This window comes from Sparus aurata, chromosome 1 (assembly GCF_900880675.1).
Source record: "Sparus aurata chromosome 1, fSpaAur1.1, whole genome shotgun sequence".
NCBI classification, from domain to species: Eukaryota; Metazoa; Chordata; class Actinopteri; order Spariformes; family Sparidae; genus Sparus; species Sparus aurata.
Window position 1 is genome coordinate 14,129,414 of NC_044187.1, and position 26,133 is coordinate 14,155,546.

Genomic DNA, 26,133 nt, shown 5'->3' on the forward strand with positions numbered 1-26,133 from the left:
CAGTGGACCCTGAGTTAATAATGACAGTGGGCACTGCACACCCTCCAAACACCACCCCCACCTCCCGCTGCGGTGACACAGGCACAACGAGCTTGACCCTGGCTGGGTGTGAATAATTGGCATGCAGGGGGTTGTGGGAGGTGTTGCATCTGTCATGATGCTTCTGCAGTTGTCTTATTTATCTTTTTCCTGGGAGAGTATCTTGCATGCAATGCTTTGGCTGCAGTGAAATGGGGCGCAGTTAGAATTTGAACATTGTACATTTTTAGACATTTTGAATACTGTCACAGATATTTAGAGAGCACAGATTATTTTTTCGTGTCATTCTCCTGGTGACAGACAGTTTGTTATTTGACACCTTCATCGCAGCATCAATTTATGTTCAAGTGTAAAAATATTTTGGTTTTGTTGCCCCAGAATATCAGAATTTGAAATGTCTTCTCTTTAGTTTTGTCTCTCTGCAAACATCTAGATTTAATCTACATGTCCCTTGCTTTCCAGCTCCGCATGAGCAGACACAGGCAGGCCTTTTGTGTGTGACCTCTGGTCCATACATCCCCACTGCAGCCATCAGTATCACTGTCCAGTGTCTAGCACACTGTCAGCTATTGTTGGGTTCTCAACCTGCCCCACGTAGCCCTGTACTTCTTTTTTTTTTTTATCCGGGAGAAAACAGCAGCCAATTGTCAGAGGGGGAGCAGGCCGGCGTGACAGAGGTGGAAAGCTAATGAAGTTATTTGACGGCAGCCCTGGCCACAGAGCGAGAGGTGAGGCGTAGTGGACAAGCGCCTGGCAGCGAGACGGATGAGGCGCGAGAGAGAAGCGTGGCGAAGGGGAGAGAGTCGGGCGAGAGAACGACGATGGAAGTAGCATTGGTGGCAGGTGTCAGAAGGGTGTGATAACATGGAGACAAACTGATAGCATCGTCAACCCGGAGCTAGAACCATCCATACAGTATCATGGGATGTCAGGGGGCTGACATTGGCCTGGGTACGTACTCACACAGGCAGGAAGCTCACAGAAGAGATGCCAAGTCACCCAGAGACGCCTACCTCCTCCTCAGATCTGTGTTCATTTCACAAGATGCTCTGCCAGAGACTCGATGCTCATGATGCTATTGTGATTGTGAAATTTGGACAGACAAAAGGCCAAAGTGTGAGCTGGATTGTTCCCGTTGGTACTGTGCTCTGTCTTTTTTGTCATTGAGCTTAGAGGAATAAAAAAACGTGCCCATTGGTTTGGGCTACTAAATAATTCATCGGGCTATGTAACATAGATTCTTAGTGGAAATACACTCTATTTATAGCGACAATCCAAAAGGTCACTCGAGTGGTGTGACTTTGTGTGCGAGTGCACGTCCTGGGGTTGTTTTTGTTCTCGTGAGGCCACAGAGAAGAGGAATTTAAGAATCTAAGTTTGTGTTCAGTGTGTTTGTCAGAAGCTTATGTGCAGCGCAGCTTGCCACACAAAGTAAGCATTTCTCCGAAGATAAAGATAAGTATGTGTCTGCGTGGGTAGACAGGATAGTGTATTTTTATGTGTGTTTGTAAGGCGGTGACCAAGTGTGCTGTCCCTGTCTGATCCGACATGGCCCAACACGCTTCTAATTAGAGGACGTCCTTCCAGGTGCTGACCAGGTTATACTTAGCCTGCCCGCTGACATCTGACGGTGTGACATTTCCAGCTGGTGCTGTGTGCGACCCTGCGCCACTGCCCCTGAACTTGAAGGTCACTGCCCCCCTCCCACCCCCCTCCACCTCCACCTCCCCCACCGTTCAACCTCTTCCTTCTCACCCTCTTGAACTGCAGCCCAAGCCTGCCATAGAGTGGCACTGTGGCATAGTGGCACCACATGGGTGGTCAAAACACCAGCACCTGTCCCCTCTTCCTGCCCCGTATCCCCTGTCCCTGAGCCCTCTATCCCTCCGGCATAGATCATCATTAATCAGAGGGGTTGGAGCCGGCACAGATTGATGATGCGGGCAGGGGGCGGCAGGCCTGTGGCTGTTAGAGATGTTAGGTGAGACGGTAGGGTGAGAAGCGGAGCAGATCTCTGCTGGGGCCAGAGGAGACTGGACAGCAGTCTGCCCAAGAGTGATAGCCTCTCTTATATCCATGCCCTGTGTCTGTGTGTGTCTGTGTGTGTGTCCGTGTGTGCATCCGTGTGTGTGTGTGTGTGTGTGTGTGTGTGTGTGTGTGTGTGTGTGTGTGTGTGTGTGTGTGTGTGTGTGTGTGTGTGTGTGTGTGTGTGTGTGTGTGTGTGTGAGACAAACCGATAGGGGTGGGTGGTGTACAGGTTGTTTGAAAACCGTTCGTATGTCAAGGCTTGGGTTGGGTGTTGATGACATGTTTTGATGTGTTTTTTGGTACCCTACTCTGTCACAATCAAACTTCATTGGTAACAAATTAATAAAAACTGTAAAATCTGAATTTTTATATATTTTTAACTTAATCATGATTGAGATTTTTATTTGAATATATGGATAATTGTAGAAGTAGGTCCCAAAAGCTTTGATAACTTTGTTATCTTATTACAAAACGCAAATAACATTATATTCCAAGGATAGATCACATTAGGTTTTGGTACAGATCCAGATCAAATGAAGGATCCAGAATTATTTTTTTTACTTTCTGTAACATTGCAAATTAGGGTGTTTTGGCATTTTATTTTATTTTTCAGGAAAAAAAAAGACTACAATTATTACCTCAGAAAACCAGACAGAAAAAGTTTTCCAAAGCTTTCAGTAATATGTAATATTTTAAAACTACATATATTACAACAAACACAGAAATTGTGCTGAAAGTTAATTGTACTTGCATTCATGTAGCAGTTTCAAGTTTCATGTATGCTGATCTGTGCTGTCAACAGCCAGTCCACTTCATGGAATACTTAGTACTGTAATTAGTGCTGTAAAATGTCACGGTGCACCTGTAGTAAATCAGGTTACAGTAGTGGACAATAGTATCCTTTAACCTTCCCCATGGTTCCCATAGTTACACTGAATAAAACGAAGATATCAAATAACTTTCCACAAACTGACAAAATATGTTTTTAAAAACACACTCCAACAGCATCTCTGTGTTTTATTGCCATTTCAAATTTCAACAATGTTGTAAGCTATAGCCTGTGTAAACCTTTGTTTTAGCACAGAGTGTAGTGGAGCGCGCTGAGAGACACAAAGAGAGACGCTTGCCCCGCTGTTCTTTTCTTGGCGACTATCGGAAGTTGCTCCATGTCTAATTATTAATTATTCATCTTAGGCGGATTAGATGTGGCCCAGTTTCTCTTGAAGATGACTTTAGAGCAGAGGGATCCATGTGACAGTTCATTCCCCAACCTAGGCTACACACTGCAGAGATGGCATGATAAGGCTTCAGCCGATTGCTATCTTGCTCTACAGAAGTACAGGAATTATTTCATGTTCTTACGCCTGAAGAGGATTCAGATGAGAGCCAGGGCGAGAAGGGATGAGGAAACTGGACTTAAAGTAGAATAGAGATGAGAATAAATTGGAGAGAAATGAATGGGGTGCTGAAGGGGGGCCGTGTGAAGGAGAAGTGAATTGGGAATTTGTTGTCGATGCTCTAAAGACCAAGAGAGAGAGAGAGACAGTCGTGAGGTTGCACACTCGGTGTTGGCCCACAGCACGCCAACTGTGGTGTCTGAACCAGTGACAAGACTGTGAAAATCCGCTGTGGGCCACTTTTTTGTTTCTGTTTAATTTGCACATTCATGTATCAAACTTTATGTTGTTTGTGTAGTCATCCTCTCGCATAAGTGATGTTCAAGTTCAAGAAATGTTGATATAATGTCCTTGTGGGATATTAAACTCAACTTCATGTGTTGCTGTTTGTTTTTATCAGTTAGTGTCAAATTAAATTAAGGTTAGATGCTCATCTCAAGCTGAAGGATAAAAGGTACACAGAATGCAGTATGTGGCCCTTAAGTGCATGCACATTTTAGAGACTTTTTGCTGCCTGACACTGAGATGCTGTATTAGAAAGAGCCTCCACATGGCCTCTTGTTTTCACTGTGAACCTCCCTTGTTTGGTCACAACCAGTCGCTAGTCTCCCCTTACATTCTCTATCTTAAATTTCTTTTATTTCTGTCTGCAGCGGCCAACCAGAGAGAGACCCTCAAGTCTCCTTTCCACCTGAAGGAAGAGCCCAAAGCGGAGGAGGCGTTGAGCCCCAGACCATCCTCTCAATCCCAGAGCCAGGTCCAGCCAAGCTTCCCTGCGACTTTCTGCCAGGACGGACCAGTTGGGGCAGCAGCAGCGACTGAACGCCCGGGGCCACTGAAACCAAGGGAAGGAAGTCCCATGGCGAAGAACAGCTTGCTGAGCCAGGATATCAACGTCAAGGTGGCTTCTGAGCTGCTGATTAAGCTCTCAGGTATTATTGTTATTATTCTAGATACAAACAAAACATAAAATGTGGAGAAAAAAAACTTTGCGGAAACAACCTTGAATACCTTTTAAAAATCTGTCTCTATCCAAAAGTATTTCTAAGACAGAACAGTTCATGCACTGTGGTATTGATATTTGTGGTGCTGGTCGGCTTTTTGAGTGTCAGATCAGCCAATAGCAGCTCAGGTTATGACACATAAAAGGGTTCTGTTGTTTTCTACCATAGCCCACCTAACCAAGCTGAAATTGGGTGCTTCTCAAAGGTGAGCAAAGTGCATCTGTGGGGGAAAAGCATATGCGGTGAAACAGTTTCTTTGAGGCCTCCAGATTGTGGCTGCGAAGAATTTGTATCTTCAGTGATGATATTTGGGTAACTTGTCTTGACCCTTCATTTTCTTTCTACAGCCATCCTCGGTGCATCTATTGTTTTTTCCATGTTTTTGTGAACAAGGAGTAGTATGTTGAGGATCAGTTCTGCTTTGTGTTGTGCAACAGCTTCCTGTCGGATGTCTTTTGGACAGTTTGGGCGCTGTTTAAAATATAAATGAAAGGCAATGTGATCACTTGTCAATCCTTTTTTTCACATAACCTCCATTAAAAACAGTTCGAAGACAATATATTTAATGTTTTACTTCATCAACGTCGTTGATTTTAGTAAATATATGCATATTCTGAACTTCATGCCAGCAACACAAATGTTGATTAAGGTTCTCGGTCTCAGGTTTTATCGACATGTTGTTTGCCCCTCTGTTTTGTTTGGGCAAGGATCCTGTTCACAGTTTGAATGCAGTCTCATCAGCAATATTTGGGTGGACCTGTTTGTTTGGCCATGATATCATCAGTCCTTTCAATAATTTGGAAAAGTTGCCTACTCTGAAGTTTGTTCTTTCATTTCCTGGAGGCATCTCTTCATCAGAAGTCACACAATGTAGATATGCTGGGGTTTAGTGTGTTTCTCAATGCATCTCCCATTGACTTAAACACAGTCTTGCACCAAAATAAGGTTCTGCAACATAAGGAGCCTCCCTTCTTTTTTAGGTTCCTTGTAAAACACTGGGTAAGGTGATAGTATCATGATTGGGTATGAAGGGGACATCCTAGAAAGGCTCAATTGTTCACTGGCGAGGATGGGGTGAGGTTCACCACTTTGTGAAACACACCATTGTATAAAGGATAATATGACACAGGCTTAGGGAGACTTTATAAAACCATTGTTGGTTGTCTGTGAGTTCATTTGGAAATGATTGCATTCTGTTTGTATTTGCCCACTCTTTGGGAATCAGTGTTGTATATTTAACTCAACCCTGACTCGCCTCTTGTTTTATGCCAGACAGTTAAACAGTAAGATATTTGACACACATCATGTTTCAACCTGTGTGGAACACTCCGACATCATCCAGAGCAGCATTGTTCAGCCTTTACAGCTTCTGGTTTGAGCTCAGCAAGAATGTTGCTAACAAGTCCTCGGGCAGAGACTCAAACCTAGCTCTTTATTTTGTGGCAGAGTGCGTGTGCTGCTGCTGCGCTGTTGTTTTTTGAATACTGCACAGTTTGTGTCGCTGCTAGATAAAGTTGAAGCTGCTGCTTGTTTTAGCCTACATACAAAATCACTCCTGAGCGCCAGGGCCAGTTCAAGTGTGTTATGGACAGGTGTTTGTCCGCTGTGGGCTGCTGGAGTGTATCTCTCAGGCTGTCAAGAATGAAATTTGCTGAAGTATGTATCAGTTTGTACCAACACAGCTGGTTTCCCAAGCTATATATGATAAACCTTTTTTTCCCCCTTTTTTCCCCCTTTTTTTCCCACCTGATTTAACTGTGTATTTTAAAGGCCTCATGAACTACATTTCCTGTTGGAAAAAAATTTCTGATTTCAACATTGGAATGATTAGTACGCTAGAATTATGCAGCCATAAAATGTGACACACTTGTGAAAATATGCATCCATCCACAGTGTTAAAAACCAAATGTAGAGGCAGTCTGATGGTGGCGCAGTGGGGCGTTTCTCCATCCGCCGCTCTTCATCCTGTGCCAGTGTGTGCGTGCATGACAGACACCTCACACACCGGTTGCCATTGTTCTCTCTGGGTTGACTGGTGTTCACAGTGACTCATGCTGGCTTGAAGCTCTGTGGTACTACACGTGTGCTGCTCCACTGCCTGCCCCCAGGTCACGTTTCCCCCGTGTGTGTGCGTGAGTGAGTGTGCTTTTGTGTAAGGAAGACAAAGATGACATGATTACCACTTAAAAACAACAGATAAACCTAATTCAAGACGTTTGCCTTTGGGTTAAATCCAAGAGAAAAACTGAGAGAATGATGTGGGCTGTTTCTAATTCCTCCACTGTACTGCCTCCAACCTATGTTCTTTGTTTCATCTTTGTTATCCCTCTTTCTCTCCCATCATTTTTGCCATTTTCCAATCCCCTGCACTGATGTTATCCTGCCAGTTTATTTGGTCCTCAAGCAGCACGGCCGGCGTTTATCCCCTCCCATCACTTACACTAGCTCTGCAAGGTTGACCTAGGTTAGGGAAAGATGCTGCAGCGTTCATCCGTCCGCTGGCTCCCTCTGCCCCCTCACACAGTCCTCGGAGCGCAGTGCCGTCCATTGCCATGGCAACAGCGGGGGCGGTAGATGGAGAGGGCCGTCTAGAGTGACAGCCTTGACAAGAGTCTGGACCCTCAAATGACCCTAGGGGGAAGGGAAGGAGGAAAAGATGGCGAGGAGGAAAGGAGAGAGCCAGGGAAAGGTCAGCACAGTTACAGTCACGTGTGATTACGGTCATGAGGTTCAAGGGCATCTACACTGTGACTTCTCTCTGTCCCCTGTTAAAGGTCAGCCCCGGTGAGGATACTAGAATAGGGAAATCACCCTGGGGATTTTAGGAAAAGCGTTTTCTTTGTACAAAACAGCTATGAGTGCTTATTTTCTCAGTCTTGCTTGTCGTACAGAAAATGGACACAGCCTAATTAGATTTCTGTTGCTCATCCCTCCTCGGCCATGGCATTGGACAATCGGAGCAAGTAGGGTTGTCATCATTACTGGCCATTGTGCTGTAACATGAGTTGCATCATCCCTTTAACTAGGTCACCCCCCCCCCACACCCCCCCCCACACCCCTTCCTTATCAAACATTGGTTGGTCGTGTTGAGTCGCCTTGCTAGCGCTACCTCCCCCACATCTGTTTAAAACCAGGCTGCTGGTGTCTGGGGGCTAATTACGCCGGGCTAAATAGTCCCTGGCGCCAGAGGCTAACGTGTCCTAGCAGATGGGCACTGGTGTTGCAGGGCAAGGGGAACATGGCGTCACAGGAAGGGAGGGGGAAGGCAAGGGGGGTATGTGTGTAAGGCCCTAGGTGGTGCCCTGGCAGACTGGCATCGTGTGGGTAACAGCCGTGCCACCCACTCACCATCCAGCCACCCTCACTATAGGTGTGAAATCACACTTTGTACTGGCTTAACTCATTCCTCATTCCTTAGGAACAGGCCCTTCATCTCTGAGGACATTTTAAAGGCCCTCTCCCCTCTGCAGTGCTCGTTACCTTGCTAATAAAAGTTGCATTAAGCAATTTTGACCACTAAGGTACAGAATGACTTGGAATCAAACTGGCAGCAACACATTTTTGATGATTAAGGTTCTTTTAGTTTATATTTTAGACAATAACAGCCTACTTCTACATGAACAAAGCAACGCGAGCTTTTTCTTGTTACCAACCAAATGTAGGTTTAATATTAACTGGTGTTTATCCATGGTTTCCTTGCGTACATCCTCATAGTTTTTTTTTAAGAAAGTGTATTGTTTTGGTCTTTGTCTGTGCGTCAGAACAATAAGCCGAACGCAGCGAGGAGCTAGAAAGTGGGTGTTGATTTCCAGAAGCATTGGCAGGTCTTACAGCAGTGGCCAAAGCTGATTGATTGAGTGATAATTAACACTGTTTATAATCAAAGGATGCCAGCTCCACCTGGCTTCCCCTCAAAAGATTTCACATGATTGCCTCGACTGCAGGAGCCACAACCAACTGACATACCACATGTTGTTGGCCTGCAGCGTTGATGTTCTCATTGTCAGCTGGATAATCTGACAGTTGAATGACTGGGTTTCTTTTCTCTTTCCACTTTTAAATTTAAATAAAACATTTTTTTTTTTTTGCCCTTAAAATGCATTAATTAAATTGCAAAAGATAAAGCAGAATACAAGTGCTGTAACAGACCAGAGTGACGAGTGCTGGTTGGTTGTGTCTGATTTCCTCGAGGTAACCACAGCGTGCCATGGTTCATAGTGGCTTTGCTCTTTGGCATGAAACTGGATACAGATAAAACACACACATTACATCACCTGCTGCCTTCAGGTAGCTGCAGGGATTTAGTAAACCAAAGTGGAAGGCTTTAAGGAAGTCTAAAAGCAGTTTACGGTCACAGATGCAGATGCACTTATTCACATAAAAGTGTGTTTTGTTATTTATTATATGATAGAATGACCAAAGTTTTGACTCTTAAAGCTGTTCAGTGTCAAGCATGCAAACAGCCAGTTAATCACCAAAACACTAACACCTTGCCTTAGAATATTTTGTTTGTATTATATTTTGTTGCACTACTCCTACGGACAGTAAAGCACAGCTAAAGGTTGAGAAATTATATCAAAACTAATTGCGCTGCTCAGCAACTCTAATATGACAAAGAAAATTATATAAATTGTTGAATTTAATTCAAAAGAGAGAAACACTTTATTCTATTTTATTTGTGAACATTTTTCACTGTTCACTTTCAACTGTGGTCACAAAAGCAAATAAGGGACAACACAAATAAATATGCAAACATGAGACACCAATCCCAGTCCCAAAGTGTCAGTATAACAAGCGTCCATTTCTATGCCTTCCAGGAGAAAATACTATCAAGCAAGATTAGGTGTGTGTGTGTGTGTGTGTGTGTGTGTGTGTGTGTGTATATGTATATGTATATATGTGTGTATGTATATATATATGTGTATGTATATATATATATATATATATATATATATATATATATATATATATATATATATATATATATATATATATATATATATATATATATATATATATCTATATATATATATATATATATATATATATATATATATATAATCTCTCATTACATTACAGCCTTTACTCTCCTAGTTAGTTCGTGTATGTAATGCTCATTATCTATCCTCATCTTGACATAAAAGGATTCAGTATTTACGCAGTAAAGCTTAACACAGCAGACTGTGTAAGCAGGTCACCATTTAAGTCACAACACTGGCATTACTGTACAGTATTACTTTATGTTAAGCTCTATGCGGCTCTGACAGTGTCCTCATCATGCCCCCTCAATGTGGCCGCTCGCTGACCTCTCCTACTCCCACCCTCCTTTACTCCACGTCTTCTCTTTCTGTCTCAGTGGCTTCTCATCACTGCCTATAGTTCTATTTGCAGAAATACAGAGTTGATTCCTCTCACCCCTTGCTGTGTGTCTATTTGTGTGTTTGTTTCCTCGGTTGGTGGAAGGAGTGATTGATAGAATCAAGGAGGCAATCACTTGTCATCTCTTGTCTTGACCTCGTATGATAAAGCTTCATCAGCCTTAGATCAGCTCCGGCATGTGCCAAATGTTTTTGTTTAGGGCGGCTTTATAAGGGCCATATCTGGATTTTGATGGGCTGTTTATCAAGCACTCCGCTCCAGAGTCAGATGTAGCTGCAGCCTGTGACCATTGGAAGGCTGAACTACCCAGAGCTAGCTGGTCGAGGATCAATTGTAGCAGCAGCTGTCTGTGAAGTCTGCAGGCAAGGCTGCTGTGGCTCCCACATGACATGCAGTCTCCACACTGCAGCCTTTGAAGCGCCTGAACTCTTCACCCCTGTCTGAGCAGGTCGGCTAGAGAGCAGGAGAATAGAGAGATTGAGAGAGCGAGGGATGGGGGCAGGGATGGAGAGATGTGGAATAACAGAGCAGGCAGAAGGGTAGATAACAGGCGGAGGGGAGGGCGGAGAGGTTGTCATTTAGGCTCTAGCAATTCCTCATCCTTCTTTTCTTCCCCCAGCTCTTCTCTCTCATCCCACTTTCTTCTTCCCTCTCTTACCCTCGGGTGTTCTTTTCCTGGCACTGTTTGACAATTTCTTCCCTCTCTTTACCCTTCCTCTTTGCCCCTCCCACTGTCTGTCTGTCTGCCTCCCCTGTCCGTCTGTTTGTCCAAGTTTTTGTTTCCCTGCTGCCGATGCATCACAGCAGTGCGATAAATTGACTTTGCGTGCATTAAATCACTAATGGTATGTGAATGGTATCAGATCCACCCAGGGTCTGTACCCTCCTATTGTACAGTCTCGGTGAAACAGGCTGTCAGTTCTGTGCAGATTCAAGTAGACACTTGAGGTCAAAGTTGATCACTAAAAACAGAGCATCGCACAAACCCCAGTCACTTTCATTCTGACTCAAAACTTGAGTAGTGCTGCGTCAGACGGAACAAGGTATGTATAGTGCATTTAGAGGAACTTGGCACACAGATCGCATTCAGGCACATTGTAAAACTGTGCAACATGGTTTCATTACACACCACATGGTTCTGAAAGATGCTTTCATTTGCAGCCTTTTACTTTAAGGGTCACACTGGGTCAGAAGTTTTCACCTAATCCAGACTTGCAATTTAAAGTTTGTCACTAGTTTCTAAGGCACAGGCTGTGCTTTACAAGTAGGATCCATGTGAATTTGTCGAGGCAAAGATTTGAATCTAGAACTGAAAATATAACTAAAGGTTCACTGCTTAATTCCCAAACAAATAGCCAGAAGGTGTGCAAGGGTACTTAACTGTAACACCTGCTCTTTAACAAACCTTCAGGGAAAAATGGGAATGCTCATAGAATTTGGCAATAAAGTTTTAAAGTTTCTGGAAAATATACACCAGATGTGACAAATGAATCTTTTAAATTCTGTTTGTGTGCCCTCCCTCTTTAAATGTTGACTTTGAAACAGAAAATGGTGACGATAAATTAAATGATTGGAGGATGTTGTAGCTGTCTAGCTGTTGTGGCTCGTCGGTGAGATAAATCTGTGTGATCGGCTGTACAGTTGATGATCAGTTGATGATCAGTCCCTGAAAAGAGAAACTGAAAAAGAAAGGGAACGCCTCTCGAGGCTGTTGTGGTATCATGTCACTCATTTAATATGGTCACTCCCTATTTTTCTCCTCTGCCTCTTTGCCATTTGCAACTTTTTGTCAGACATATTCTCGATTAGAAGCGGCTTTGTCAGCGAGAGTGGTGTCCAAAAAAATGCAGCTTAATCAGAACAGTTTGCAGAATTTGCTTGTAGAAGTCTTTTGCGGTGTGTTCAAATGAAGCTTCTTGGCCGAGACACAGGAGACATGAGGCGACATAACAGTCGACTTTGGCCACAGCGAGTTCTTTGATTTCAGTTTGGTATGTCTGGGCCTTAAGAAGACAGATGTGGGATTTAGATGTTGGTTCTCCTGCTTTTTAATATTTCACAGATAATACCACGAAAAAAATTATAAAATATAAACCATCAAATGCCAGTTTTCACTTTGCACATTTGTAAAACACACACCGGACTTAGAAACCCTCCAGTTTAACCCCATTTATTTTCCACGTTTCACTGGTGCATTTTGAAGTAATATTGGGAGGAACTAAAGCGACACTGACACACAAAAAGAGAAGAAAAGCTATGATATTTATTTTATAGAGCGGGCACAGGCAGTTTTTTTTCACATAGACACATTCCTGTAGACCTGCTTCTGTGGCCTAATGGCAGCTGGTGTATCACAGAGGAGGCTTCTGCACCAGAGGGGATGACACATAAGCAAGTAGACACACACACTCACTCACTCCGTTACAGACACACATACACACACACACACACACAGGCTGGATTGAGGCAGACTGAGGGCTGCTTTTTATGGCTTCAGAACATTAGGTCATGACCCCGACCAAAAAGCCACGGCTATTATCACTATGCGAGTGCGGCCACATTTTCATTTTATTTCATTTCGTGACAGGTAGACTTATGATCCACCCTGCCGTGATGTGATGCTTTCAACGTGTTGTCAGCGTGTTTACGATCAAACATTTTCCCTCTGTGTCGTGTGATCTGTCTGTAACGGCTCCATTTGTTTGTCCCCGCGCTGTGGGCTCAAGTCCATATCATGTGCTGTTGTACGCGGATGTGTTTTTGCGAGTGTGTTTTCGCAGAGCACAGCCGTCCACTCGGCCTCTGTCGTTGGGCTGGTGATCCAGTGATGGAGGCTCGCTTGTCCCTTGTTTGACCCTTGCAGAGCCATGCCCCCCTCACCCTCCGCCCTCCCGTCTCTCTCCTCCTCTACTCTGCCCCTCCATCAGCCTCTCCTAGGTTACTCTTGGCCAACTCCAGCCACCTGATTAAGGGATTAGCCGGGCTGATGGTTGTCAGTGTCCCCCACATGCTGGCTACTACCACTAAACCAGACACCTGGACCTCAGGGAGGAGGCAAGGGGGAGTTTAATTCATCTACATAAACACAGTAGTATACACACACACACACAAACACTGATTCAGTAGATACACGTGCGCACAATGGACTGTAGGTCCAGTCTTGGTGTCACACACTGGCCTCGTTCAGCAGAGGAGTGGAGAATGTGAGGGGAGGGGGGGGTTTCAGGGTTAGCACAGGGTTACTGTCTTGTATCTCCCTCCCTCTCTACTCTTTCTCCAGCTCCTCTACCCCCCCACTGCTCCCGATGCCCTGCCAAATTCATATATCCCATAATCGTGCTGAGTCGCCATGTCAGCAGCACTGTATCACCCCCACTGCTTTTGTCTTGCTCTTGCTTGTCACCACACTGAGACACTGCCTCCTGCCACCGCTGCAGTCAAAAGATCAGATACCTTGGATATACAGATACTAGCTGGTGTTTTTTTTCCCTCCAATCCCAGTTTATTTATTCAATTTGTCTACATCATACAGCTGCACGGAGTATACCTACTGTAGGCCTACATTTAATCGAGTATATTTAGCCACAGAGACCATTAGAGAACCACTTTCTGACAGCGGAACAGCTCTGCATTAAGAAAATATAGCCTGCCTCACAGTTTCCTTTTAATAGTTTCCAATATTTTTTTATGGCGGCCTATAGTCTTTTGTTTTAATATCCGTAGAGAGAGCACAGTCGGTGTTTGATTCTGCAGATCGGCTCGGGACATTCCTAACAGATGCCATCTCGACTATTTTTAGCCTCGCCTCACCTTTTGAACTTGAGTGAGAAGTGAGTCAACAGCTGTTTTCACCATTTCAGGCCATTGTTTATGTCCTGAAAACCTACCTTCAATCTGAGACGCTTATATCTAGCAGTTATTATAAACACAGAATTAATTGTTTTTCAGTTAGGATTGAAAGTGTTTTAGTGTCTTTCCTGTTTGCTGCAGTGGGCCTACACGAGCTGCAGGAGCCCTCTTCCCCCCTAAGCGAGAGTGTGACCTCTCGATGCCCTCGTGCCCTAATAATTACACAGCAAGATGCTAACCGGCTCAGCTCGGCTTTAGCTGCAATGCTCATGTTTTGACTGATTTTTGGACTTCCCTCTTTTAGCTTCAGTGCCATTCATACATCATCTTTTATTCTTTTATGCTAAACGCTTGTACATTCTGATGAAAGTCAAAGAGTTTTCATTTTATGTGTTTAATATTCTTATCAGAAAATTATCTGTCCAAACATTCAAGGAAAGAAATCATTTATCCTCCATCCTGTTACATGTCTGTTATACAGGAATCCCTCCTCTGTTTCTCTTTCGGAAGGTCACGTTTTGTTGTGTTTTTTTCCCCCTCATCCTTATTGAGGTTCTAATGATTGAGGCTGTTGTATGTTGTGCTGATTGTGGATTGGTGAATTTGATCTGCATCTGACAGGTGGTTTGGCTTACAATACATTTTGCCATCATGGTGATGGGCAAGACATAGATTATGCATGGCTACATATTTCAATACAATTCATTATGCCTTTTATAAATTGATTCAAACAAGTAAAATTACAAAAATGCATTTATCTTGTTTTTGATCTCCCATTTTTTGCCAGCTTGTTGTTGTTTTTCTTCAAGTAATTACCCCCGTCAAGTAGGTTATGTTTTCGCTCGTGTCCGTTTGTTTGTTTGTTTGTTTGTTTGTTGGGTGGTTTGTCAGGATTACACTAAAGCTACTGAACGGATTTACACTGTACTTGGTCAGAGGATTGGGCTCTGCCCTGAATAGACAACATTAACTGTTGGTTTAGATCCGGATAAAGGGACAGATTCAGGAATTTCTTTACTGTTTTAAACATATTGAGATATTCAACATTTGCGTTAATTTCTCAAGGAATAATGCATGGATCCTGTTCGATCTTGGTTGCTCGTAACTATGAGTGAATACAGTTTGATGTGGATCCAAATAAAAAAATCTGTATCTAGCGAATTTAAATCGTTTTTATTTTATACAGGATTATGCTTGATTGAATTAAAAGGGACTGCTGGGTCTTGATGAAGCTATGCGCTTTAGTTGGTGCCATTCTATTTCTAACTTTAAGTCATTTTGAGGTCTGATGTTGATGAAGGTTCTTAGTCATCCAGGTCTCTTCATCTGTGAATAAAACATCATCTTCACTCCTCAATAATGTGTGACAGGTGAATCTCTTTAATCAGAATCTAACCAGTAATTGTGCTCTTTTGGTCTTGTGATCTGTTGCAGAGAACAACAAAGATGCCCACTTCCAGAAGGTGAAGGTAAAGGCAGAGCCCATGGAGGTGGACCCACCGCCCACTGAACTCACACCACCTGCCTCTCACCTGCTGGCCTTCAGCACTTTAGGGGCGAGCGAGAAGAGTGAGCCGATGAGCAACCTCCCTGAGACGTTGGCCCGCCCCCAGAAAGACCTCTTCTCCCAGGACATATCGGTCAAAATGGCCTCCGAACTACTGTTCAAATTGTCAGGTATGTTCCTTCAAGACACGTCAGGCATACACTGTTCTCTGAACAACAGTAGAATCCCAACACACACGCAGAGCAACACGTCTTCTTTCTCCCTGCAGCGCGGCAGCATTAAACCTTGGACAGTTTTTGATACTCAACCATAAAACCTACATGTTTCCATTTCCATCCTCTGGTGGCTCTGTAGTAAAGTCAAGGATATATGACATGTAATGACATCCTGCTTTTTACCTGTACAGCCATGAAAGTGACATTGAAGCAGCAGACAGCTGTTTGTATTGCTAGATTAAGACAGAGCTTTGAGGTGGAACCGTTGTCCCCCAGAGGAAAGGTGTAGTGAGTGTGTGTGCAGGGGGGTGGGGGGTGGTGGGGTCAAGCCTGTCGTCCTGGGCTGTGACCCCTGTTCCATCCAGCCTGTGATTGCTTCGCTTAAATGCCACATAGAGAAACAAGCTTGTGTAAAATTCTCCTTTTTTTTTCTTGCTCTCACACATATTCACAAATTCACACATTGACAGTCTTTCTTTCCCACACATTCTTACATGCACACCTTTACACACTCACACAAGGCCCCATGGGGAGTGGTGTCTGCACAAATGCCCCCCTCTCTCCCCTCCTCCCTCTCCTCCTTCCTCTCATTCTCTCTCACCCTCCCTTGACTCGTTTTCAGACATGCCGGCTCAAGCACACTTGGCTGCACACGCCCCCCCCCACTTCCCCTCCCTCCCTTTACATTTCTCCCGTGCGGCATCTCCATGGCAACGTGGAAAGAGACCTCTGTCCTTGGTGAGCAGTGTGACGGAGTGGGGTGTTTAGGGTAGGGTGGGGTGGAGGGGGTTGTAGCGGGGGGGCAGAGGATAAGGAGGGTAGAGAGGGCAGCAGGGGTACACAGTATGCCCACCCAGGGAGGCCGGGGCATCGCTAGCCTGGCAACAGCGACAAGCACCCCCCCCCCCCCCCCCTTTAGAACTGGGTTTGAATGTGAGGGGGACTGGAACAGAGTGGGCTGCTGTCACACAATGAGCAATCAATATGAATTACCCAGAGCAGTAGGACCTCAGAGACACATCAGTAGCAAGGTCGCTCTGAACACTGAGATGGTTGCAGCTCTGAAATTCACTTCAGTGCATCGCCTTGAAACTCACACATATGGCTTCATTCTCAGGCATTTTCTATATCGCTCTTAACAGCTGAACACCCATAGTCCATGCTCGCATCAGCCACCCGACTCCTGGCATTAGCTGATTTTACAACGATAGCTTTAGTTACCACTTAAAAACCTCTTCAAATAATTTTCTGTTTAAGACTCAGCCACACGTTGATGAGCTAGAAATGACTTTCTATGTTATGAACAAGACCATTCCGGACTTAAAGTGACTCATGCTGAAACAGCACTCTGGTAGACAGAGGGGGACTTCTGTTTTCTTCTCGTCTATGTGTCGCTACAGGTGCATGTAGCATAAACTCTCCTAGCATTTGACAGTTTATAGAGAACTGGTTTCAAGTTTGATAATGACTCTAAAATAGGTGTGATCGTAGGCGCAAGAAGGGCAGGTGTGCTAAGATTGTAAAGTTGTGAGAACCCCAAAGGCAGCAATTGCAGTTATTGACACCTTTTACTTGAAAATAGTATACATACATACAATACAGACTCAAACTAGAATAGCACTTCTAACAGCACATACCTCCTCTACAGTACGCTTTACTTCAATCGAGCCAAATCCAATATCAAATTAAACATATTTAATTCCGCCAGATACAGATTTTTATTTGGATGTACTCACTCATAGAAACCAGCCATCTACGGTTGTGTACATCCATACATTATTCCCTGAGAAATTAACAAAAATTTTGAAAAACAACCTGTGTCTTGCAACATTAAAGAAAGTTAGAAAGTTTCCATTCCTGGAAATTTCCTGGTAACCTGGTCAGTAGACCAAAAAATGAACACCGGCAAAAAAATAATCTCCTTGGAGGAGGTAATAAAAACAGACTGCAATGATGTACATTTTTGAGCTATATTCTTTTAAATACACTACAAAGATGCACTACACTACAGTGAAGCTCAAAACACTCAACTATAGAAACAAGAAGAAAAACACATTATTGACTGGAAGGTGACTTTTTTTTGTAGCCTCACCTGTAAAAGAGGCTCCACTACTGTCAGAGGAAATTATCATAGTTTTGTGAAATAAAATATTAGGCTTGTTACACTTCAGGAGCTGTCTGATTCTGCTCAGCAGGTGATTAATTGATCACCTTGTACAGTGTCATTAATCTGAGCAGCATGTTGCTATGGCGGGTGAAAAAGAGAACCCTCTGAGCTTTTAGAAGTTTAGAAGTCGAGATAAACAGCCCAGCAAGTTTCAGTATGGTGCTGATGTGTGAGAGGGGAATTCTTAGCAGATGAGATTAGTTTGATAGTCCCTAGTTGTACAGTTGTTGTATTTATTGCACCTGAAGGATATTTGAAGTTTTTTGTTCTGATTAATTGCTTTCAGCAGAGTTTCTTATTTATATACAAGAGAGCAACCATACACAAAAACACACATGTGCAGCTGGGTAGTCCATTGAAGATCTGACCATCCATGCGGATTGTTATTCTTTTTCATCTTTTAATATTGGTGTTGTTGGCCTTGCCTTTGGCCCACAGGTCAGCAGGCCCACCACAGAGACTCCCACCTCTCCAGATGGCCGGAACACCCTTGCTGGCATGGTGGAATCAGGATTACATAGCGTTTATTCCTCTGTGCTGTAATGGCCAATGTACAGGAAAGTTTTAGAAACAGAGTGTTATTTTATAGTGGCTGCTAGTCATTTCTAAATATCTCCTCTGTATGTTAGACCCAGGACTTAAAATATATGCAAAAAACAAGCAGGAAAATTAAATCTTGACCGCTAAAGTACACATTTTCTTAACTAAAGGTCCACTACAACCATGTTCTTTATCATCCATAGTTTGTTTAAGCTGAGCTCATACTACAGGATTTTAGTCCTGATCTTCCACTCTGTTAAGTTTTTTGGAGACCACTGACAAAAAGCCCCAAATCAGAGGCAGATCGGCGCGCATGAATGACGATCGGTATGTGTGTACTGTTGGAAGATGTGATCCAGGAGCTCGGGGACAGTTAACCAGCATGTCACAGACGGCTGCTGGATATCTAGCAGGCTAAATATCTGGCCACAGATGGGTCAGGGAGCCAAGAACGGCTACAGCCAATGAGAGCAGACACTCGTCTGCTGTCATCCACAGTAGCTCTCATGCATCTATTCATATCATAGGCACAATAATATCTTATAGTTTCAATCAGAATGCAAACAATCAAGTTTTTCAGTGTTTGAAACCGGTCCTTGTTGCACTAATGGTAATAATGACATCCATCCTCTCACAAGTATAATTTTCTTTTCCGTCTTTGTTTTCTCGCTGCAAATCAGCACACAAACAACTATGACTGCTTGGACCGCGTCAGTCCCGTGCTACGTCTCGCGTGTGTGATCTTGTAATGTGTGACCCCTGTCGCTGATCAGTCATGTATCATGCAAAGCACAACGACTGCAAGGCTCCCGATTACAAGAAAGAAGGTTGTCTAGTGTGAACAGCACAGAGATCTGACGACTTTTAACGCTGTGTAGTGTGGCCAAGGCGTTAGTTGTCACGGGGATGGCGAAGTTGTCAGTACGTGAACTGTTGAACTTGAGTCACATGATAGCAGGTGGTTGTGTTTGGAAAGTAAATGACCCCAGATTTGAATACACAGAGTGATGAATGAATAGAAATGTTCAATATAATATGAATGCTGATGTGTTGACTTCAAGGTTTTTTTGTTTTGTTTTTACAGAAAAAGTCAGCAAATCCAACAACCACAAAGACGGTAACATGGTGGGAATAAACAGGTGAGTCAAAAATAATGAATAATAAATGTAAAAGGGGTTACATAATAAAATATATTTTCATTTAGACATTCATGATAGGTAATAAACCATATTTTTAAATGTAGTTTGAAGATGTGTTTATTAAGTAGCCATGTTACTGTTATTATGTTTCATGTTTCAGTCCGTTCCTGGACGAGTGCTTCAGACAATCACCCTTTAACTCGCGCTCCAAGAGCTCTTCCCCCGCAGAGGCCAGCTCTTCTACCAGAGCAGCATTTCATGGTAAGACACATAAAAAAAAAAAAAAAACCACAGCACACAAACATACAGAACCATGAATAGAGATGTAGCAGACATATCACTGGCACTTCGTTGCAGGCAGGATTATCTTTGCTCTTATTGTGTTGTAGAGCTGCAGTGTTTAGTCGCATGATTGATCAGTCAGTCGATCAGAAAATGAATCAGCAGCTATTATGATAATCAACAAAGAACTTCAATAATTTCTCAGACAAACATGCCAAAAAATGTTGTGGTTCCACTCCACCAAACAGCAGATAAAAGACATGTAGAAAAGAGACAGCGTGTCTCAAGTATTATAGATATGAATATAAAAACTTTGACATTAATATAACGAACAGACAAAAAGGGGACAAACAACGAAACCAAAGCAACAGTAAACGCATTGGAATCAAGCAAAGCAGCTTTATTCAAGTGTGTTTTCATGAGTGATTTAAAATTGAAGACATCATCTTGTAAAACATTTGTGAATAGTATTTTTTTTTACATTTTATAGACCAATTAAGTGATACAGTAATCGAATATGAAATGAATAAGAAAATAATTGTTAGCTGTAGCAGTCCACAATTGTTACTTTACCGGTTTCACAGGAAGATTATTATAAAGAGAACTACAATGGCACTAAATAAATAATACACATTTTAGGATCTGCATCAAATTGTACCTGGTGGAATACATTTGATTTTTTCATCAAAATCCATGCATTATTCCTTGAGAAATTAACACAATTGTTGGAGAAAAAAACCTGATCTTGCATTGTTAAAGAAACAATTTCTGGATCTGGATCTGTTCCTTTATCTGGATCCACAACAAAAGTTAATCAGGCCCAGTCTGGGCCAAGACCCATCCTCCATCCAAGTTTAAATGAAATTCCTTCAGCAGTTTTTGTGTAATCCTGCTAGAAAACCAACCAACCATCAAATGGGCAAGGCTGGAAACATAACCTCGATATTGGAGTTAATAATGGACAGAAAAATAATCTGTAGCTGACCAAAACAAGTAAATACTACCAGCTGTATCATTTGTATGTATGTTCAGAGACATATATCCAAGGCTTCATGTTATTCTCACTGTAGCTTAGAGCAATAATTGATTATGCTCATCATACATGCACTTTACATATATGTGCATGCACACAACACTTGCTCTCAGCCTCTCTTTGAAGCCTGATGGGCTTCTTAACATTTTACTACCAGAGAGAAAAAAAACCTTTAAATCCGAGTTTAAGGCCACAAGGACACATCACAATTAACCACCTCCAACTTTACATGATCCCCCCCCCTCCCCTCCCCTCCTCTCATATTTAGAGCTCCATCCGGCCTCTCTGTACTCTCACACATTTCCCCAACCTGAAGGCCTCTGCCCAGGGCATCCCCCCACCCTCCCTCCTGTCTCCCTCTTCTCCCCTCTTCCCTGGCATCCCAGAACTTCCCTCCATGTTCCTTTGGCAGTGAGAGATCCAGAGGTTAATTAGCTTGTGCCAGCTTTGCCTGTCCCTCTGCCAGTTAATGAAAATCTGATTGGCTTCTGGGTGTCAAGAGTGTCCTGAAAGTTAATTCGCCCAGCCCACCTCCCCTTTTCCCTTGTGTGTTTAAAGCTTCAGATCCAGCCTCTGCAGCTCGCTCTTTTACTGTTGTACAGTTTAACTCTTTTCTCTGCTTCATGTGTGTCCATCTACACCTGTTCTTTTCTTTTAGTGTGCCTTTATTTTCTTTCTCTCCCTGTTTTATTTCCCTTCTCCAATTATTGGTTTTGCTGGGTGAACTTTACTGTCTTTTCCTGTTAGTTGACATCTCTTACAGAGCCTAGACTGAAAGACCTAAAAGCTTTAGTTTATTGCAGTGTTAATATTAGTTTGTACAGTTTAGTGGTTGTAAAATTATTTTAGGGTGATAAGTTAAAGTTGGCTGCTGTGTCATGATTGTCTTGAAAGAATTCTGAAAAATTGTATTTACATTTTTGAAAATTAACTTGTATTGATATAGGGAATTGGAAAAATGTAAAAGGAGCTTTCAATTCTGATCATTGAAATCAGAAAGAAGGATTGACGAGTCTCCCATAATTTTTCTTCTCTGCGTCCTTTCCCACTTGTGTGTGTCCAAATAAGCAGCAAAAAAAACCCTCTTCAACGACAATTCACTGATGACTTTTATCTAAAGTTTTCAACATGTCACCACTGCCAGAGATGGAGAAAATAGAGAAAATCATCAGGCTTCTCTGAAGTCGCCGGTAGGGAATCATTTTGACTTCCTCTGGAGTTATGTCAACAACAAACGACATGACATGACATGACAATGACATTGACAGAGATAATCCAGAGATGCGACAGCTGTCTATAATGCCTCACCAAGTTAACTGAGTTGATGAAAGCCTGGTGACCGTTGAGTACTTTTTTTTTGCCTCTTCCTTACATATGCGTTTGTCCACGTTTTGTTGATATTTGATCGATTAAATTGAACTCATAACTGTGTTTTTTTTTTTTTGGATAACAAGAATTGGTTAGTAGTTCAATATTTTTTTGTTACTTTATGAACTGAAACTATGAAATTATGATTAACAGCAAACACAAACATTTTGTAACCATTTTTTAAGGATTAAAATCTATGTTAGTAATAAATCAATTACTTTTAAATGATTAGTAGAAATAACATGTTGAATATATCCGGAAAATGCTGAAAACAAGCTAACATCGGCCCCTGGCCAGTTGATATAAAGAACTCAAGATTTTTCTTTACCTTATGCTCTAATATAACCTTTGAAAACTGAACTGATGGTGTGGTTGAGTTCAGTGTTTTTTTCCTCTGCCTTGTTTTAATTATAAATTCAGTTGCATTGCAAAAAGATCATTCTGAATGCATGTATCCTTAGTAGGGTTTAATACCCACTAAACCTTTTTACTGATTTAAACTTGGTCTAACCTCTACCAAAATAAATGGCTAACCAGTAATCTGTTGATCCTTACAAATCAAGACTCGATAGGTGTCAGTGCTGAAAAGGTTTAACTCGTAAATTGAATCAAATGAAACTGTGACCTCAAAATCACAAGTCACATCGAATCGTGACCCCCCCTGATTATTATAGTCAAGTTTTGATTCAAAAACAGGATATCAGGGCTGCAGTTTATTCACTTAAGTGACGACATATGTGTGCAACAACTGATGAAATAAAAACAGTGAGCCTTTTCCTTTTAAGCAAGAAAGAAAGAATACTCAGGGAGTTTGAGTGGTATCAGCGAGACCTCAGAAGTTGCCGTCTTCTCCCTTCAGTCTGGGATTTAGTACAATCCTTCATTTCTTGTTTGTGTCCCTCTCTCTCCAGCTCTAATAGCGCTAATTAAACCATTAACCACTTCAAGGCCTACGCCACTCCCTAACTGGCTTAATCATCAGCCTGTTTGCCGGGTCGTGGCCTCGAGCCACTGCCCTGACCAGGTCATCCCCTAGTCTCACTTGTGAGTCAGGACAAGTTAATGCTTTTATGTGCTAAGCTTCAGCTACAAGCCCCATAAGAAGGTCAATGATTCTCAGAATTAGTGACACACAGACGAGTTTGGAGAAAAGAAGAATAGCCAGTTGAAAACGGATATCGGGGCCATCATGGGAAAGAAGGAGATTTTGAGCTAATGCAGGAGGTCAGAAAGTCTGTGACCTACAGATCACACTCACTCGTCTGCTTCTGTCGCACCTTCACTTCCTGTGAGAAACCACACACACACTTGTGCCCTCATGCACCTTTATTACAGCAGTGAGACCTACAGTAGAAAAGAGACACATACATTTTTTCAGTGCTACAAGTCATCAGAAAATATTTGGTATTACTTAAAATATATTTTCCCCCAAAATCAAGATAACGTGAGACATGCAGAGCAATTAAAATGTAATCATATTTGATTTGTATTTTGCTTTCACAATTCAAAAAAGATATGTTGGAGGTTTGTTGTGGCAGTGAAGTTAAAGCAACTACACAAAGATACACAACATACATTCACTAGTGTAGGGGGTAGAATGGGGATTAATATCTGAGACAGTGTGAGAAAAGCCATCTCTATCGAAAAATGTTTTAGGTTTCTTTTGACATTTTTTATCTTTAGCAAAGTCAAGTTTGTGTGCACTGATTTCCATCTGCAAAGAATTGAAACTTTTAGTGAAAGGTAATGAGCAGCAAGGTTTTTCCTTTGCTTTATTAAAACTCTGTGTGACATCTTTTCATAGCACCTTGCAAATACAAATGTTTTGGTAAAGGTCACGATGTGTAGTATGTTCTGTGAACATTATGTAAGTATGTAAGTAAAAAATAAGAATAAAATCAAGCCTCCATCTGTGAAAGTTGCATAGCACAGTGACAAAAGTCCTATTTGTTTTTATCCTTGTGAATTACTCTGTGCCCTATTCACGGGAAGAGGTCAGATTCAAACCAGAAACTTAATTTCTTAAGATTCTATAATGTGAATAATACAGTCACTCCTGTTTCTTTGAGAAAGGGGTGGAGGGAAGGAGGGGTGGCATGCAGTAAGGAGAGCTTCAGTAGTGATCTGTGTATGCTGCAGGCTTCAGAGCAAAGGACTGCTGCTTGCCGTTGACATTAAGAATGCATTTGCTCTGCATCGCTCCCGCAGGCGAGACAAGGAGCATCTGTCAAACTGTAGCAGACAGGTTTCAATCTTGTGGGTTAGCAAATTAGCCCACAGTTTATCAGTTGTCTTGTTGTTTCACTGACTCTGAAGGAAATGAGACTTTTCCTGATTTCATTTGCAAGGAATAGATTTGCGGCATATTTTTTACAGTGTTAGTTACTTGAACAGATAGTATTAAGTTGTAATGATTTAAAGCAACCAAATGAGTGAATATAATGTTACACTATTGAGGATGTGGCCCATAATCTCAAAGGTTAGAACCATTCATTAACTACAGATTGAATTTTCCTCCACTTCTTGCAAAATGTTATGTGAGTGTATTGTTTCTTTCCCTTTGTCATCTCATTTAATTCCTGTCTGTGTCATATTTTCCCATCGCCCTCCAGTCTCTACTGACTGTCTCTGTGCAGTAGGGTGGAGGCAGGAGGAGAAGTGTGTAGTATGCAGGCTGATTAGCATGGAAAACCACACCATAGGAGAAATTAGTGCTGATGGGTGGGTGGAGAGCACATAAGCACCTTCACAGAAAGAGAATACTGTATAAGGTTGTAACAGCTGGGTAGAAAATGTCTTGTATGTATTCATTGAAAAAAAAATTAAGGAATAGTTTGACATTTTCTGGGACTAAACAGGTTAGCTAAGAAGTTGGGGGGCACCTTACAAGCATTTCTTGAAACTCACTAAATATCACATATGAAAACCAAAGTGGTTTTATTGAGGGTTATGCACCAGATTATTTCTAGACAAGATGCAGCAACTTCCATCCTTTCAGCTGACCTGTTACTTGTTACTTTCCTAACTCAGTGCCTCAGCTTACAATTCCTTGTGTCAGACCTGAGTTGAGTACTAAAAAAAAGAATGGCTGCCAAGTTCGGATCGGGCTCAGTTACTATCCTCAGAAAGATTCTGGTTAAGACACACACTAGGACTGTCCTGTGTACAATTTTGGGGGTTTTGAAGCTTAAGTGAGAATCACATGTGATTATTTCCAGCTTAGACATCGCAGATAGGGAGGGGGGGCACGCTTGTCTTCACACTCCCCACTGGACACACAAGCTTCCACTAATAACAGGCCCCCCCCTATAATTTTGTAATTTTTTTTCAGTGGATGCAATGTCTCCTGCCCTCAAAAGATGATTTGAACGTCAATTACCATAGCAACGTAGAAGCTTTGAAGCATCCTTTATACTCTACTATAATTGCAGCTTTACCCGAGTCGTTTATGACCTTTTTGTAATCATTCCCCCCGTCCTTTTCTTTCCTGTCACCTCTCAGCTGTTTACTATTGACTAAAAGCCCCAAATGCACTGAAAAAAACAACCAAAACACCACAACTAGGACATGAGCACATACCACAGCAGTGTGTTATGGTTTCAACATCAATAAATATTGAACTCAAGTTACTTTGATTTATAACGGCATGACTTCACAGCCCTTAGTCCACCTGCAGATGCATTTGTGGCTGATTGTGTCAGCAATGAATGATGAGGATGGTTTTCTGCGTTCGTGTGTTCCAGACTCAGAGAGGGATGATGGGGAGCCGGGAAACGGGATCGCCCAGTGGAGACTAAACGAACAGCTCTTCCCCTGTCCTGTCTGTGGCAAGGTGTTCGGTAGACAGCAGACTCTTTCAAGACATCTATCACTACACACAGGTAAATAGACGCACATATACAATGTCAGTTTATGTGCACATCACTGTGCCACACTTGTTTATTAATGTATAGATGGATGCATATAGATGTTGGCTGCTTTGTGCATGTGGTTCTGCAGCCGACAGTAAGTAAATAAGGCTTACTAGACTAGATTACCCTTCCTTTAAAGAGATTACTACCATGATTAGTCTCACTGGGAAAACTGCCCGTCTAATTACCCAGCTAGAGGGATGCCTCACAGAGTGTACACACACACACACACACACACACACACACACACACACACACACCAGTAATTCTGATGC

The 26,133-nt window shown here is 42.5% G+C and overlaps 1 protein-coding gene across 1 annotated transcript in view; it reads left to right on the forward strand.

Annotated features, from left to right (window-relative positions):
* Window positions 1–26,133, forward strand: part of znf827 (zinc finger protein 827) — a 71,643-nt gene that overhangs the window by 30,362 nt on the left and 15,148 nt on the right. Inside the window, exons 5-9 of the mRNA XM_030421754.1 lie at window positions 4,118–4,396; window positions 15,131–15,373; window positions 19,210–19,264; window positions 19,425–19,525; window positions 25,691–25,828. Coding sequence (XP_030277614.1) covers window positions 4,118–4,396; window positions 15,131–15,373; window positions 19,210–19,264; window positions 19,425–19,525; window positions 25,691–25,828 — 816 coding nt within the window. The remainder of the gene's footprint in view (window positions 1–4,117; window positions 4,397–15,130; window positions 15,374–19,209; window positions 19,265–19,424; window positions 19,526–25,690; window positions 25,829–26,133) is intronic.